General features: G+C 38.2%; 1 protein-coding gene across 5 annotated transcripts in view; it reads right to left on the reverse strand.

Annotated features, from left to right (window-relative positions):
* EML4 (EMAP like 4) overlaps positions 1-17,787 on the reverse strand; it is a 154,772-nt gene that overhangs the window by 85,931 nt on the left and 51,054 nt on the right. For all 5 annotated transcript variants that reach the window (XM_066378395.1, XM_066378398.1, XM_066378397.1 and 2 more), the window contains exon 2: positions 14,840-15,022. In XM_066378395.1, the coding sequence (XP_066234492.1) occupies positions 14,840-15,022 (183 nt within the window). The remainder of the gene's footprint in view (positions 1-14,839; positions 15,023-17,787) is intronic.

Below are 17,787 nucleotides of genomic sequence, written 5' to 3' on the forward strand. Positions count from 1 at the left end.
CCCCCCCCCCAGCAGCTATAGCTGAGCAAGTTGGCCCCAGGCACTGAGGATGGCTCCACAGCCTTGCCTCAGGAGCTGAAAGAGCTCGGTTGCCGATCAACCAAGCATTGGCCCCCAAGCAACCAATCACTGGCCCCAGATGGGCAGAGCACATGGCCTCAGATGGGGCTTATGGAGGGTGTTCCTGGTCAGGGTGCATGTGGAAGTCTGTCCCTCTGCCTCCCTGCCTTCATGCCTCTCACTTAATTTTTTTTTAAAAACACGTTTTCTGACAAATGTATGTTTTGCAAATATTTTCTCCTGTTCTGCAGCTTGCCTGATTATTTTCAAAAGTTTTAGAACAAGATTTTAAAAATCTGATAAAGTTCAATTAATTGATTATTTTCTTACTTGTGTCCTATTTAAGCTGTCTTTGCCAAACCCAAGGTCTCTAAGACTTTTCTCCTACATTTTTGTAAACAAGTTTTATAGTTTTAGCCCTTACATTGAGGTCTTTGACCCAGTTTAACTTAATTGTTGTATATACAGCATGAGATAAAGAGTCAAGGCATATTTGTTTTTAAGCATATGACCAAAATCTTGAATTCAGTTTTTCCTCCCCAATCTTTCTTATACCAACACTTCTGCATTTGCTCTTCTACTTAGAAAGTTCTTTACCTGGAAGGTTTATCCCCATTTAAAAAACTTCAACTCAATACCAGTTACTTATCTAAAGGGTCTCTCCTAGTTTACTCACTCATTATCCCCTTTACTTCCTTCACGGTCCTTATTACCATTTATAATTATTCTTAACATTATCTGGAAACCTTATTTCTTTTGTGATTCTTGTATCTATTTCTCCATGTTTAGTCCTGTACTTGGCACATACAAAGCTCTTAATATCCAAACTAAATGAGTGCATCCTCAGCACAACTGCCTCAAATTTCTTTTCTGGATTATGTTCAGCAGCTTATTATCCTGCTCTTAAGGTATTCTCTACACTATGCCAGAATGATGTTTCTAAAACATTCTGTAATGTCTTTATATTTAATGTATCATCCATTGTAATATACACCATTATCTTGAACCAGTAGAAAGAAGTATTGCCTATGAGAACTGTAAAACACAATTGTGCCTGACTGGTAGTGGCATAGCGGATAGAACATTGACCTGGAATGCTGAGGTCCTCTGTCCAAAACCCCTAGAGGTTGCTGTCTTGAGCACTGGATCATCAATATGACCCCACGGTTGCTGGCTTGGCTGCAGCAACCCGCAGTCAAGACACATATGAGGAGCGACTACAAGTTGATGCTTCTCATTTCCCTCTTTAAAAAAATTAAAAATGACGCAATCAGTTGTAAGATGCATTACAATTTCAGAGATGTTAAAGTGCAAGAAATATTGGCCTCTTAGAATTAATGGATTACTGTAAATCTACCTGTCACTCCCGAGCTTAAAATCCTTTAATGGCTCTCCAGTGCCCTCAGGATAAAAACTAAATTTCTTTGCAAGGCATAAGAAAACCTTTCACTATGGGCTCTGTCTGCCAGTCTAGGCTCATTTCTTGACACTCCCAACCTTACACCTCATGCTTCAGTTTATTCTGAATTCCTAAACTAAGCACTTTAACTCTTCTGTGGCTTTGCACCTGGATAGTCTTTCTCTCTGGCATACGCTAGTCATCCCTGCATGCCTAAATTAACATGTATTCATCATCCATCTACCCATCAAATATTTACTCAGGGCCTATTATGATCTTAGCCCTATGTTTACAAAAAAAGTGCCTGGCATCAAGGAGTTGAAAATATTACAAAAGAATCACACTAGCAATAGAAACAGTAAGTACAGTAACGATATCATGGAAATACAAAGAAAAGACATACGATTCCATAAGGAAAGACATACAATTCTGTAAGGATGATTAGGGACACAGAACTCAAGAATGGCTTTGTGGAAGAAATGCAGAACAAAGTCTTAAAGGATAAAAGTTAGCCAGGTAAAATGGAGGTAATAAGATACTAAGTTCTTATTCCAGTAGGTATAAAGTAACAGAAAGAATGTAAGACTGAAGTGGGGTGTGTATATGTGTGTAGCATGAGCAGGGGTGGGGGCAGACACAAAGCTCTTTATGTAGTGAGAATGCAGAATAACAGCGGGCAGAGTACAAATGGGAGAGGTGAGTCCAGATGGGAGGGATAAACTGAAGTTAGATGATGGAGACCTTAACTACAGATATAGATTACTAAAGGGTTTTAACCTGTAAAAAGGTCAACTTACTTTTAGAGAAAATGCTCTAGAGCAGGGGTCGGGAACCTTTTTGGCTGAGAGAGCCCTGAACGCCACATATTTTTAAATGGAACTCCGTGAGAGTCATACAATGACCCGTGTACGTTATGCATTATCCAATAAAAATTTGGTGTTGTCCCGGAGGACAGCTGTGATTGGCTCCAGCCACCCGCAACCATGAACATGAGCGGTAGGAAATGAATGGATTGTAATACATGAGAATGTTTTATATTTTTAACGTTATTATTTGTTTTATTAAAGATTTGTCTGCGAGCCAGATGCAGCCATCAAAAGAGCCGCATCTAGCTCGTGAGCCATAGGTTCCCGACCCCTGCTCTAGTCTAGAGGCTACAGGAAGAGCAGATTTCAGGGCAATGGTCTAAGTATGAGATAATGAGGACCAAGAACTAAGTAGTATGAATGGAAAAAAGGAAGTAGCTTTAAGAAATGTTTAGGGATTAAATGATAAAGTCAGGTTGGGGACATTTTACATTTATGAATTCTGAGGGACATAGAAGCAGAACATTCTAGTAAGTACATAGATAATTCTGAAGTGTTGAATACAGATAACTGTATATTGGCACCAATAAGTAGCTATTAAGACCATGAAAATAGATAAATGCTGATGTCACCTCCTGCAAGAAACCTTTAATGGCAGTCTGAATTAGGTATTTATCCTAGGTGCTCCAGAGCACCCTATATTTACCTTTTTAATAAGAATTATCATATAATGAATTTATTGATTTATCTGTTTTCTAACTTTACCTGAAGTCCTTTGGGGGCAAATACAGTGTCTTTTATTTCTTTAATCTCTAGCACCTAACTAAAGCAGTGCCCTAGTACATTGAAAAGATGGAAGAAACAGCCAACTGGCCACACAGTAAATGGTGTGGGTAATGTTAATTACCAAGCCCCTGCTATATGCTAGACATTGTCCTAAGTACTTTATAACTGTTATATCCCTAAACCTTCACCATAATCCTAAAGGGATTTACTATTATCATCCCAATTTTGCTGATAAACAAATCGAAGCCTAGAAAGATTATTAATGTGCTCAAAGTTATAGGGTAGTAGGCAGTGAAATAAAGATTTGAGTCCAGGCAGAAGAAATGGTAAATAAATGAGAAGAATAATTTTGCCTAAGAGAGAGTGACATTTTGAGCCGTGCCAGGATAACAGCAATTTTTCAGAGGGAATAGCGAAACAAATATCTAAGCAGATAATAGTAATAAAATCATCAAGGCCCCCAGATATTTATATAAATAGCAAGAAAAGACAAGAAAATTTTCACAGCTACTTTCACTCCTACAGCTTAATTTGACATAACTCTCAGCATTGGGATTCCTTAGTATTTGAATGAAAGAGTGATTGATCTCCTAAGGTACAAAGAATTAAGTAAGAGGCAGAAAACAAAAAGAAACTGAGTAAGCCCTGACCAATCAGCTCAGGTGGTTAGAGCATCATCCCAATACATCTAAGTTGCAGGCTTGATCCCCAGTCAGGGCACATAACAAGAATTAACCAATGAATGCATAAATAAGTGGAACAGTAAGTCAATGTTTCTCTTTCTCAAATCAATAAAAATAAAGAAAAATAATCAGAATGAATGCTTGTTTTTCAACTGAGAAGTCTAAAGGGTATTTTGAAATTTAGACTATTAGAAACTTAACTGGAAGAAAGGACCATAAAAATGATTATTGCAGTTAAACACACATATGCACGCACTGACGCGCACGTCATGTGTATATATATGTACCCTTCTCCTCCAGTGTTTGGGCATTATAAAAGTTGAACCAAAGCCCTCTAAAAGATTAACCTACAAGACTAGAAGCAACAGTAACCTCTAGTACACCCAAAGATACAGTAGTAATTCTATTTCTGAGCAGCAACCCAACTGAAACAAAAATTTAGGCTAAAAATCTATAAACCAGGAAGGTACCAATTTAGTTTTAATCACAGTGAAAACCACCATAATCCCAGGGTTAAAAGCCAATGATAATTTTTATATTTTATCCTACTTTATCATGACACGAATGGTTTATATTCTCTAATGACCTTTCTGATGTTAGCCTGATAGTTTGTAAATACTAACGAATTTCATCATACTCACACAGTAAAGTTATCACTGAGTTGCATACTCAGTCTCAAAATCTAAAAGTTCTTGTTATTCTCATCCATAACATCCTCTTATTCTTGCACCTATCCCAATCTCTTCCTCTAAAACAGTAATTTTTTAAGTCACAACTTCCTGTTTCAATAACTTTCTGCTTCCACATTCAACTTAACAAGTATTTATTGAATCATTCCAAGGCTAGCTATATTACTAATAAATCATCCCTGCCTTCAATAGTTTGTAATCTAGCAGGAACAAATATAATGTACCAAAGAGACATACAACAAAATTTAAAACAATTCCAATAAGAGACCCCACCCCTCAAAAAAAACATTTTCAAGGAAGTAATTTTAGGCCTCAAAGGATGGGGAATTTTTGATTAGGAGAAAGGTAAAGGTGATCCATGGAGAAAGAACTCTAGCTGATACTCAAAATCTTTGATTTATTGCAGATTTCCCTATCAATGCTCTGTAGCTCCAACAGCAGACATCTTCCAATCTCCACATTGTCAAAGCTCCCTGCTAACTTTTATTTCAATCTCTTCATTTCTGAGAATACTGAGAACTACATTATATTCCATCAAATTCTATCTTTTCCATTTGGAATTCTGTCTGTACATTTCTCCTTTACTCTTGTCTCCCAGGAAGGTGTACTTTAGTCCTGTTCATTTCTGGCCACAAAGTTTTTAAAAGTACTTTTCGAATAGAAATGACCAAGGAAGGGTTTGACTCTCATAAAAAAAATGGAATTCTGTAAATGGTAATTGCTCCCTGGTCTTGGATAATATCCGCCCATATACTTCTACACACAAAGAGCAGCTTAGAAGTCTTTGATCTGTTGTCAAAATAGTAAGACACTCACCCATCCTCTACCACAATTATGAGTAATTTTAGCCCAAGGGCCTCAACAAGGAAATTCACACCTTCCAACCTGATTAATGTATTTACTTATCAACAACATTTACTGGAAAACCCATGACAATCCCTGTCTTCTCCCAAATGTTACTTGGAGTAAGAGCCAAATGATACAGATCTGTGCTGATAGACACCATCTCAGATTCTACATAATTAGGAATTCTTCTTTTGGAGAACTAACATCCTCTAGGGTCCAATTTTGCTCCCAGGTTCGCTCATTTTTCAAGTGGCAGTTACAATGTTTGTTACTTTTGGTTTACCAGCAGTTTCTTGGTTTAAAATTACTATTCTCACCTTCAGATAAATCTGATTCGTTTGTTTTTATACCACTGTGTACTAACAGCTCATCTTCACATAATGCCACTGGGCTATATGCACAAATTATTACATTCATTTGGTCACCTCAAAAGTTCTTAATAGGTTTCTCCGACACCAGCGGTGACATAATTTGTCTTCCTAGTAGTTAAAACTTATAAAGCAGCGGTTCTCAACCTGTGGGCCGCGACCCCAGCGAGGGTCGAATGACCAAAACACAGGGGTCGCCTAAAGCCATCGGAAAATACATATTTTATTTAAAAATGTATTGTATACATATTTTATTTAAAAACGTATTGTATACATATTTTATTTAAAAATGTATTGTACACATATTTTATTTAAAAATGTATTGTATACATATTTTATTTAAAAATGTATAATAAATATGTATTTTCCGATGGCTTTAGGCGACCCCTGTGTTTTGGTCGTTCAACCCTCGCCGGGGTCGCGACCCACAGGTTGAGAACAGCTGTGCTAAAGTGTTCCCTGGGCCTTCTATTTTACTGCAAAGTACATGTAGTAAACTTTTTCTTCTTTGGGCAGGGACTCAATTACAACTGGTGCATATATTCTGAACATGTGCTGTCAAAAGGAAAGAATTCTCCGACAGAAGAGAAGGTATGTGAGAAATTGAAATGACTAGCACCTTAAAAACTATTGAGAAAGCTTTCTACCTCAGTTAAGTTTCTGGCATAAATACTAAAGAAAAAAACGAAGCTTAGCATTTATACGCCCCCCTCATCTACAGTTTTGCTTCCTAGGTTTTCAGTAACCTGTGGACAAACATGGTCCAAAACTATTAAATGGAAAATTCCAAAAATAAACAATTTGTAAGTTTTAAATTGCACACCATTCTGAGCATCTCACTTCATTTCATTACGCAGGCACCATATCATCACGTATCACCACAAGAAGGGTAAGTACAGTACAGTAAGACATTTGGGGAGAGGGAAAAAAGCCCATATTCACATAACTTTTATTACAACATACCATTATAATTGTCTTATTTTATTAGTTATTGGTGTTAATTGTGGACAAGGCCCCCACTGGGGGTGAGGACGACAGAGACACAGAGACCCGACTCTGGGGACCAGGTTCAGTGATGCAGATCCGCTTTATTCAGGAAGCAAGCTAGCTTATATATACACAGGTTCAGCCAACAGTGTGTTCCTCACAGCCAATGGCTCACAAGATCAGGAAGCTGCCTGGTTGGCGCTGAGTCACTTCCTTATAGTGGGCAAGCTCCTTCCTGGGTGTGCTTAGGAGGGTTTCAGGTGCTAGTGTTCTCACAGCATTGTATCAGCCACAGCTGCTAGAGATGTGCTCTGCGCTCTACCCACATTTCCCCCTTCTCTTTAATTAGGACCAACTGGATTTGATGAATGACAGCTTGCTACTGTTGTCTCTATGGGCAGGACAATGCCAGGGTGGGGAAAGCAGCCCAGACGTGGGGGTCCGCCCGCGTCTGGGAGTTAGCAGTTATTAACAGAGACCAGGGCCCAGGGGCCCGTCAGGGGCCACTCTCTGGTCCTGCTCCACCAAAGCTCTCATATCCCCCCAGGTAATGGGGTGCACACACTGGCCACGAGGTCTTCTGGAGACTCGCCATTTCCTGGGTTGGGGGGCTCATCGGAGGGGTCATCTTGGCACACCGGGATGTTTCATCCTGGGATCCAAATTGGCTGAGGACTGTTTTCTGGAAAGACACAATTATAACCTCTCCCTTGCATTAGAAGAGGGTGTGGTCCCCACCACTGAGCTGTGGCTGGGTCCCTCCAGTGTACCAATAGCAATGGGGTCGGTTGCTATGAAGGCCTCCCCAATGCTTGCAAGTGGGAGCCACGCCACCAGAATTAAAAGTTAAATAAGTGAAAGTGAACACAGCACTGAGGAGCACTTCTCCGGGTGAGGCCCGGGGCATTGGTTTCGTTTCTGCGCACTCAGCCGCGAGTGTGTTAAACTCAGAGGCTAAGCCACTTTCCTCCTCAGTGGAGGGGGGCAAATAGGGAGGTGGGGCTCCTCAGGGCCTTGGCGGGAATGGCTAGTAGGGTAGGAGTGAGACCGAGGGGGAAGGTTTGCCCTTCATGTACTTCCACTGAACGGACACTCTAGAGAGCTTGGGCCCAAGTATCGGGGTCCCAAAGAGGCGCGTCCCGAAGCCAAGTGTTGAAACCTGAGAGGATTTCCTAGTAGGTACAAAGATCCTTTTCACAAACTTTAACTTGCCTACTCTGCAATAGGGCGTGCAGGGCTTGAGCCTGCGGGGCTCGAGAGTAAAGGTTTCCTGTTGCAGAGGGTCACTCACCCGTCCTTTGAGTGCTGGCTGGGTCCCTGTTCGAGGCGCCAGTATGTGGACAAGGCCCACCAGGGGTGAGGACGACAGAGATGCAGAGACCTGAGTCCAGGGACCAGGTTCAGTGATAAAGATCCGCTTTATTCAGGAAGCAAGCTATCTTAATATACAGAGGTTCAGCCTACTGGGTGTTACAGAGTGTTCCTCACAGCCAATGGCTAAAAAGATCAGGGAGCTGGCTGGTTGGCGCTGAGTCACTTCCTTACAGTGGGTGAGCTCCCTCCTGGGTGTGCCTAGGAGGGTTTCAGGTGCTGGAGTGTTCTCACAGCATTGCATCAGCCACAGCTGCTAGGAATGCGCTCTGTACTCTACCCACAGTTAATTACTTACTGTGCCTAATGTAAAAATTAAACTTTATCACAGGTAGGCATGTATGTATAGGAATAAACAATATATACATATTGATTATTCCATCTGCAGTTTTAGGCATCCACTGGGGTTCTTGAAACATATTCCCCATGTATTAGGGAGGACTACTATATTGCTGGCACACTAGAGAGGATAAACTAAAAGAAAAAAACTAAAAATATTGAAATGACTAGTTAGGTATGTTTCTACTGTGATATTTACTGAATGGTAATACTACTATGAAGTGATGTACACTGCTCACAAAAATTAGGAGATATTTTATCGCTTCATATTCCTTTAGAAATATACCGTAATTTTTGTGAGCAGTATAGTTGAACGTCATTAAGCCTAAGCAAACACATTACTATCATTCAGTTTTAGCAATACCTGAAGCCTAGTCATTGTCCTCAATATCACCACCATTAGCAAAAAAACTACATAATAGTTGTCTTCATCAATAAGGAAGTTGACCTATACTTTTAATCAGATTTTGATAAAAGGTTTCCACCCTACTTTTCCATGGGGGTTGAATCTTCTAAAAAAACGTCCTCTAGAAAACATCATTCTCTGAAGAAGATGCTAACAATTATTGTCCTATCAGCAATTTATGTGAAAATGAAAACTATAACCTCTAACTTCGTAAGGACCTAAAAAAATTAAATGTCACATATAAGAAAAAAAATCTCCACATTATCAGAAACGACTTTCCTTATTAATTGAAGGGAAAATATACAAAATCCCTACAAAATAATTTCATTTTTTTTAAAAAGAATTTTATGAAAAATTCATTTATTAAAAATATTTGCTTAAAATGTTTATTCCAAGTATTCATACCATTAATATCTTAATCCTATTTAATGTCAACATTGACAGGTGATCTTTATTAGGTTCTATACAAATGCTAATAATGAAGACTCAATACTTTCTACAGCATACTATATATAAAGCTGTTTAGAACTGCCAATAATAAAGGTAATAAAACTTTAAACATGTACCTCTCTTGCTGTTTTAATATCAATATTGTAAAACATAAATGGTCAGGCAGACAAATTTCCCACTAAAGGAAAATAGAATAATTCTTAACAATAAATTATGCTCATCTCTAAAATACCATTTTCAAAAATTATTTTATAATAAGCCCCCCTCCCAATCAATCCATTTTATAGATAGCAATTCAAAGCCTGTGTCTAAGGTAACAGAGTAACTAAGAATAATCACTAGTGGACCCCATTTCAAAATATATTCAAGGTAGCACATTTTAAGAATAGAAATCAAAGTAAATTTATAAAGTAGAATCATGGACAGGAACTTAGTATCTAAATAATAAAATTATTAATAAGAAGTCCATACTATGTGGAAAAAAGTTCCAATGTAGAGGCTGCAAGTGGCTCTGCAGCTCCAGAACTTGGCAAGTCGCCACTAAAGAGCCTTTAACAAAAGTGATCCAAAACTCACTTTAGAGACAAAGGAATTACAAATAAGGATGACTAGAAAATGTTCAGAAAGGACAACTTACAAAAAGTTTGTTCCTGGGAAATAGGAACTACAGCTATTTAATTGCATTTACATTTTATGACACTGAAATAAGCAAGTGCTAAGTAACCGATGTATCATACAAACTATTATCCATCTATCAAAAATTTTTTAAAAGCAACCTTTAAATGTCCTTATAAATATCCCTTTACTTAAGTATTTTGATTAATAAAAAACCAAAGACATTTTAAATTTCTCAACACAAGATTACGATGTACTATTGTTTCAGAATAAAAATATTTAATGATTTTGATTCTATAAACTATTTATGTATGTACATATGTATATATGTATATGCATGTATTTATTAAGTGAGAGGAGGGGAGATAGACTCCTGCATGCGCCCTAACTGGGATCTACCCAGCAACCCCCATTTTGGGCTGATTTGCTTGAATAAACTGAACTATTTTTAGCACCTGAGGCTGATGCATTGGGACCAACCAAGCTATCCTCAGTGCCAGGGCCAATGCTCAAACCAATTGAGCCACTGGCTGCCAGAGAGGGGAAGAAGGCGAGAAGGGGAAGAGGGAAGGAGAAAGAAGCAGATGATTGCTTCTCTTGTGTGCCCTGACCAGGAATCAAACCTGGAACATCCATATGCCAGGCCAATGCTCTATTCACTGAGCCAATCGGCCAGAGCCACTAGACTCATATAAACTATTTAAAACCAGTTTTATAAAAAATATGATAAACAATAACCAAACATCATATAATTTTCTCTCACAATGTTTAAAATACTTCTAAAGAGTCAGAAGCTGAGGATACATATACCAATTATAGATGGGAAACTTGTTCTTTATGCCAAATTTATCTTTCCTGTAAAGTCCCATACATTAACTGATCTGCTCCTCATTCTATTCTAACTCCAGAATCCTCTTATAAAAATCAATTTATAACCAAATAAAATTTTATCTGGTGTAATCTTGGCAATACTCAAAGCTGGTTCTCAAAAAAAATTTTAAATCACAATGTAACATTAGCTTAAGTGGTTTCTACCAAGTCTTTTGCCAAACTCTCAAGTCCCTTATCCTTTTGTCATTTATCTTACTAACCGCTAACTGAAAAGATGAATTCTGCCATCTTTAAGTCCCCACACCAAGGCCCAGTGTGCTCGATGGTGAGAGGGATAAGATTGGGAATCACAAAACCAGGCAGAATGAGTGCCCATTCCCCAAAGTTTCCCACCTCAATGCTCTCAAAGTCATTCAGCATTTCTTCCATATGTCTATGGCCTTCCACTTCTACTGTAAGCATTCTACACATTAACTTCCTTCTTTTTTTTAACCACCCAGGAACTGTCTTCCTTTCTTTTTTTTTTTTTTTTTTGGTATTTTTCTGAAGCTGGAAATGGGGAGAGACAGTCAGACAGACTCCCACATGCACCCGACCGGGATCCACCCGGCACACCCACCAGGGGGCGATGCTCTGCCCACCAGGGGGTGATGCTCTGCCCCTCCGGGGCATCGCTCTGCCACAACCAGAGCCACTCTAGCGCCTGGGGCAAAGGCCAAGGAGCCATCCCCAGCGCCCGGGCCATCTTTTGCTCCAATGGAGCCTTGGAGCCTTGGCTGCGGGAGGGGAAGAGAGAGACAGAGAGGAAGGAGGGGGTGCGGGGTGGAGAAGCAAATGGGCGCTTCTCCTATGTGCCCTGGCTGGGAATCGAACCCGGGTCCCCCGCACGCCAGGCCGACGCTCTACCGCTGAGCCAACCGGCCAGAGCCTGTCTTCCTTTCTTAAAGGACATCACTATCCCCTGAAGAGAAAGTGATAAGTAGTGGAAGTTCCAGCCCTGACAACTGTGATATACAGCCAAATTCACTTAGTTTTATCTTTTCCATGCTATCTCGTGTAAAGAGGAGACTAACAGTTTCTTACTTGCTCTAAGATCCCTTCTCAAATTCTCAGGAAGCCTGCCTCATTAATTACTATTACTCCACCAATTTTACCTTCCTCTCTGCTGAGTTTTTGTCCTTAATATATCTTTATGCTCAAGTCATAACAACTTAAGAAACAAATTAGCCTGACCAGGCGGTGGCGCAGTGGACAGAGCGTTGGATTGGGACACAGAGGACCCAGGTTTGAAACCCCAAGGTCCACGCAGGCTCAACCAGCTTAAGCCCAGGGTCATTCTCACGTGTCTGTGAGAATGGAATCACAGACATGACCCCATGGTTGCTGGCTTGAGCCCAAAGGTCTGGCTTAAAGCCCAAGGTAGCTGGCTTGAGCAAGGGGTCACTCACTCTGCTGTAGCCCCCCACACCCCACGTCAAGGCACATATGAGATAGCAATCAATGAACTAAGGTGCCATAACAAAGAATTGATGCTTCTCATCTCTCTCCCTTCCTGTCTGTCCCTCTTTCTGACTCTCTGTCAAAAACAAACAAACAAATTAAACTTGGCCTTTAATTTAGCATCTTCTAGATACAATCAACTTCCCCTTTCAGGCAAAATTTTTAAGAGTGGTTATAGCTGCTGCTCTCAATTTCATTGTTCTCAAAATAGTTGTTTGATTTGCAATTCTATCACTCCAGTTAAATTGCTTTTGAAGTTTCTAATCTCAAAAATGTGAAATCCAATGATCACCTCTCAGTCTTTGTTTTCTCTGACCTCTCTGTTGCAGGTAGCAATGTGAATCACTCTGTTTGCTATGCTGAAATATTGGAGCTCCCAGCATAACAATCCTGAGCATTGTTCTCATTCTTCTCATTCTACATCCTCTTTCCAACTCCTCAACTATCATCCATAAGATGAACATTTCCAAAATTTTATTCTAACTAAGACTAACATGAGCACTAGACCTATAATTCAGCTACCTATAGGCACCTATACCATATATACCTCGAACTCAACATTCAGAAACTGAATTCATAATCTTTCTAACAAATTTGCTCCTCATATCCTGGTTAATTCCTGGCTATCATCTATCAAGCCTAGAATCTCAGAGGTATGCAAGACTGTTCCCTTAGGTTAGTAATTTGCACGGACATATTACAGTACAGAGGTAAGCCAATGAATATCCTCACACTTTTCTTACTGATGTCCCCCTACTCTACCTAGAAATCAGTAAGATATATGAAATGATACATTCAATTGTTTGACTAATGTGAAAGGATATTAAATTCTTCCTGGATGATTAGAGAAAGGGGAAAGCCTTTCACATCTGCTTCAAAATCAGAGTAGCAGGGTCTTCACAACTTTCTCTCAACCTATAGAAAACTCCATGCCTGGAAGTTAAAATTCCCTTCTATTGAGAAGTTAGCAATAAGTTTCAGAGCTCAAGTTCTTCAGGATTCTGCTAACTAATGACCACAGGTTTAAAATAAAGCTATTTATAATCATTTTAATCATGTCTGTAGTGATTTTAAGAGCACTGATTCAAAAATATGAGTGCTTGCCCGCTATGTTCAAGATACAATGTTAATTACTACGTAAAACACAAAAAGATAATTCAGTTCTGACCTCAGTGAATTTCTTATTTAGTTGGAAGATACTAAATTCATACAAATACTATGATATTTAAAAAAGACTGTAAATATAATTGGTGGTATTACACAATTCCCAATTTAAAATAACAAATAATAAACTTCCAGAACTTCTTGGGAATAAAGAAAAAGAAACTAGAAAAAAAACTAATCACAAGTTGATACTAAAAAGAAACTATAGTTTTATACTGCCAGTTTTAATGCCACTGATAAAATATACAAGTTTTATATATTACTCTGTGATAAGGTACCAAGGAATTGCAAAAATTGTTAACAGTATTTTAAAAGGAAGACTCAGGCCCCCTTAGCCCTCCTTTCTGAGGAAGAAAAAACCAAGAAGAAGATAGAGCTTATCTGAAAACTTCCTCTTGCCCTTCCTTAAGAGCCTTTAGGAGACAATGTTTACATATCTTAATTAAAAATTACTCTTCCTCCCCTCCTGGAGTCATGAGAGTGACAAGTATACATCTAGAGCAGTGGTAGTCAACCTGGTCCCTACCGCCCACTAGTGGGCGTTCCAGCTTTCATGGTGGGCGGTAGTGGAGCAACCAAAGTATAAATAAAAAGATAAGATTTAACTATAATAAGTTGTTTTATAAAGATTTATTCTGCCAAACTTAGTAAAAATCTGACATAAAGTACTTGGTAAGTAATTATTATTATATGCTTTAACTTGCTGTAACTCTGCTTTAAAAATTTTATAAAGTAAAGTTACTTCCCTACTTTATAAATCACCATTACTGTGGAACCGGTGGGCGGTTAGAAAATTTTACTACTAACAGAGATACAAAAGTGGGCGGTAGGTATAAAAAGGCTGACTACCCCTGTTTAGACAAAGGGATCACAAGCCCACTCCCCTTGCTTGAAACACCTGTATTCTGTAACATTTTATATGCTTTCTAATAATCATTCTTCTGAAATTCCTTAAATGTATAAAACTTGTAAACTAAGCAAGTGGGGACTAGTTTATTACGTATCCTAATAAGCTATCCCCAACACTCTTAACAAAAGTAATTTAATTAGCTTCTCTCCTTATCCTAAACATTTCATTTCCCACTACTGTGGTGACAGGGATAGGCTGTAAACCCTAGAAGATTTGGGAATGTCATTGATATGTAAAACAACATTTAAGCTATTGTGTTAATATGTAAAACATTTATCACTACTGTGTTATCTTGTGGTCTTGATGTGTAGGAATGTTTTTCCTTTTACTAGATCCTATAAATAAATGTTGTAAGCTTATCAGTAAATGACTTTTGTACTGTGCTCCCCCCTCCTTTTCCATCCCAACCAGTATGTGATCATGTCTATATAACCAGCCTCAGAGCTAGATTCTGGGCTGCACAATTTAGGTTAGCTATACCCCGTGTATGTCGCCAACTTATGATTAAAGCTCCCTCTAAAATTTCTTCTGTAACTTGCCTTGGTGTCTCTATGTAACCCGCAGATTACACTACTTATAACAACTGCAAAGAAAATGTCACAAAAAGCAAGACACTATCACACAATTACCTTTACTTGGGACTGATTTTTTCACGGAGGCTACATGATCTTCAGAGCTTGCAAGACGCCTCAAAACGTCAGCCAAAGCTGCCTTTAGCACAGTGATTTCATCTTCTTGTTGTTGTACTCGTAACTCAAGAGCTGAGAGGCGATCTTGAACATCAGAAGTACTTGCAGCAGATATACTATCATCTATAAAATAAATAAAATATGAGATATTTTTAAAGTAAACTGCTTAAGAAAGAATCTAATGACAAGAACTATACCAAATACAGATTAAGTCTTAAAAGATGAGAATTGGAAAAAAAAAAGCCTTTGTAGACTAACTTCTACAAAAATTTTTTTTAGCTATTTGAACTAATTTAAGATAGTAAAAGTTAATGCATCTGATGTAATTATAAAAATTCCCCCAAGATCAAATTTTATACCATTATTATACCATTTTTTCCCATCAAAATGTCCCCCTGAATGTATCACTTTGTAAGCTTTTGGAAACTTGCAAGAGAGCAAAGTATTGAAAGCATCCTTTTTAATTACCACATTATTACACTTCTCTATGAAAAATTTTAAAAACCAGGAAAATCGCTTCAGTTTTGCTTTCCATGTCAGATCATGAACCACTCACCTTCAACATCAATGACCAGAAAGCACTCTTTACTATTACATTCCCAAAATCCCACAAAAGACTGCTATGTAAGAAGCAAAAGACTCTGTTGTTCCTTCTTTCCCCCTAATGTTTCAACCTTTTGAAAAAAAGGAACAGCCTCCATAAAGCACATAGCTAATATCTGCCTTAAGTATGTAACAAGAACAAAAAGACTATTTAAATTAAATTTAGCTATAACAATCAGCATCCATATGTACAGAAAGAATTGCTACTGGCTATTTCACTATAAGCAGACAAATTCAGGAGGGAACTTAGATCTCACATTAAGAACGACTTGAATCAGAGTGCTATAAACTGGGTGAAACATTCACACAAAGCAGAGTGTGCCATTTTTCTCATACCAAAATATTGTAACCTACATCTTATAAAAGAATTTAATTCAAAATTTGAGTTAAAATATACACTCTCAGCATTTAAAAAGCAAAGCTATTACCATTATTATAAAGGAGTAAACAATATTCATATTTAAAATCGTATATATCTACTGACCTCTCAGGCATACATTATGTACTTATACTCTCTTCTGTCTTTAGAGGTATTTCAATGACATTCTCTGAGGTGTACCAGTATAGAAGAAAAAATTGGCTTTAATTTTCAACTTAAAGACTTTAAAATTTGGTTCCATATAAATTGGCTGTACAGTATCAAGCAAATTATTTTATCTCTTTGAACCTCAATTTCTTCATCTTTAAATAGTATTACTATGAGGTTGACATTCAATAAACGTTTAACATACAACAGCAAAGTACAGAAGGTATAATCTGAGGACTTGGGTATGTTTTATACACAAAAGGCAGATTTATTAAAATCTGGGAGATGCCCAAGAAAAGGTCTAGTAAGAGCAATTCAGTCTCTCACTTCAGAAATTTTTAAATTTGAGGTCCTTTTCATTTCCACGGTGGTCTAGAAGTCTAGCTGATCCATAATATTCTCTGTATGTTATATTATGGTCACTGGTTTTTTGTTACTGTTTTGGTCTTTCCCATTTTCCTTCCTCTGCTAGGAAGAGCCAGAGCTCTTCTTTTTTGTGGAACTACACCATTTTTTAAGATCCTATTAGGGCTATCAATCTAAGATGCCTCATTCTTCCCTCTACCATCTTGCACTATGAACAGATTGAACCATATGAAATGGCCTTTTCAATTGGTAAAATGACTATTAGTAATTTCATATGGTTTAAACTAATACTACTAAAGGGGTGATTGAGAGATAAAGACTAGACCAAATAAGTTCTCTCAAATTTCTCAGAAAAAGAGGTATAGCCCACCCTTCTTGGTTTGTCACACGTGGGGCTGTGAGACATGAAGAATCCTGACTACCAGTTCTAGTCTCTGAAGCCCCAAACCTTTAAATCTGAGCGCTGCTCTAATATACCTTCTAGCTAATTATGTAACCTAATAAATTCCCTTTTTGCAAGCCATCATTTGTCAGCCAACGGTCTTATGTCAGTCACTCATAAGAACATGCTTTTTAAATTGTTCTCAAATTATAATGAATTATATATTTAAATCACAGATAAAATAGTTATAATTTTAATAAACAAATAATCTTAACTATCTGGGGAAGGCTGAGCCTGGTGGAAAGATTATAGTCTCTAATGCCAAGGTTATAGTACCGGCTTTTAGTTGTGACGTGGTAATTAGCTTTCACTCTAAATAGCTTGGCCAAGATTACCAAACTAGTCTTGATATCTGAAACTCAAAACAAACGACTCACAATTTAAGTGCCCTTTACTCTATTTCACACTGCATTCTAACAATTATTACAGGACTAAAATATGTTTTTCACAAAGCGACTAAAGGGGGTTAAACTAGTAAGTGATCTAACCAGGTACTATTTATTTTGAAAGGTAATTTTGGCTGCTGTGTGAGAATGAAATGAAACAGGAAGAGTAAAGCTAGGAGACCAGGCAGGATGCTATTGCAGTAACCCCATGCAAAAGGTGATGATGACCTAGGCCAGTGGTCAGCAAACTCATTAGTCAACAGAGCCAAATATCAACAGTATAACAATTGAAATTTCTTTTGAGAGCTAAAAAAAATTTTTTTTAACCTAAACTATACAGGTAGGTACATTCCCTATTGAAGTAGCACCCACACATGGTATTTTGTGGGAGAACCACACTCAAAGGGGCCAAAGAGATACATGTGGCTCGCGAGCTGCAATTTGCTGACCAGAGGCCTAGGCTAAAGTTCAAGTGTCCAGGGGCCTCAATTTGTCCAGGAAAAATAGGTCTGCTGTTTCAGTATAAATATTATCATAATGCTCATTCTTTCACTCTCAAGTTTCT

This window comes from Saccopteryx leptura, chromosome 3, assembly GCF_036850995.1.
Source record: "Saccopteryx leptura isolate mSacLep1 chromosome 3, mSacLep1_pri_phased_curated, whole genome shotgun sequence".
NCBI classification, from domain to species: Eukaryota; Metazoa; Chordata; class Mammalia; order Chiroptera; family Emballonuridae; genus Saccopteryx; species Saccopteryx leptura.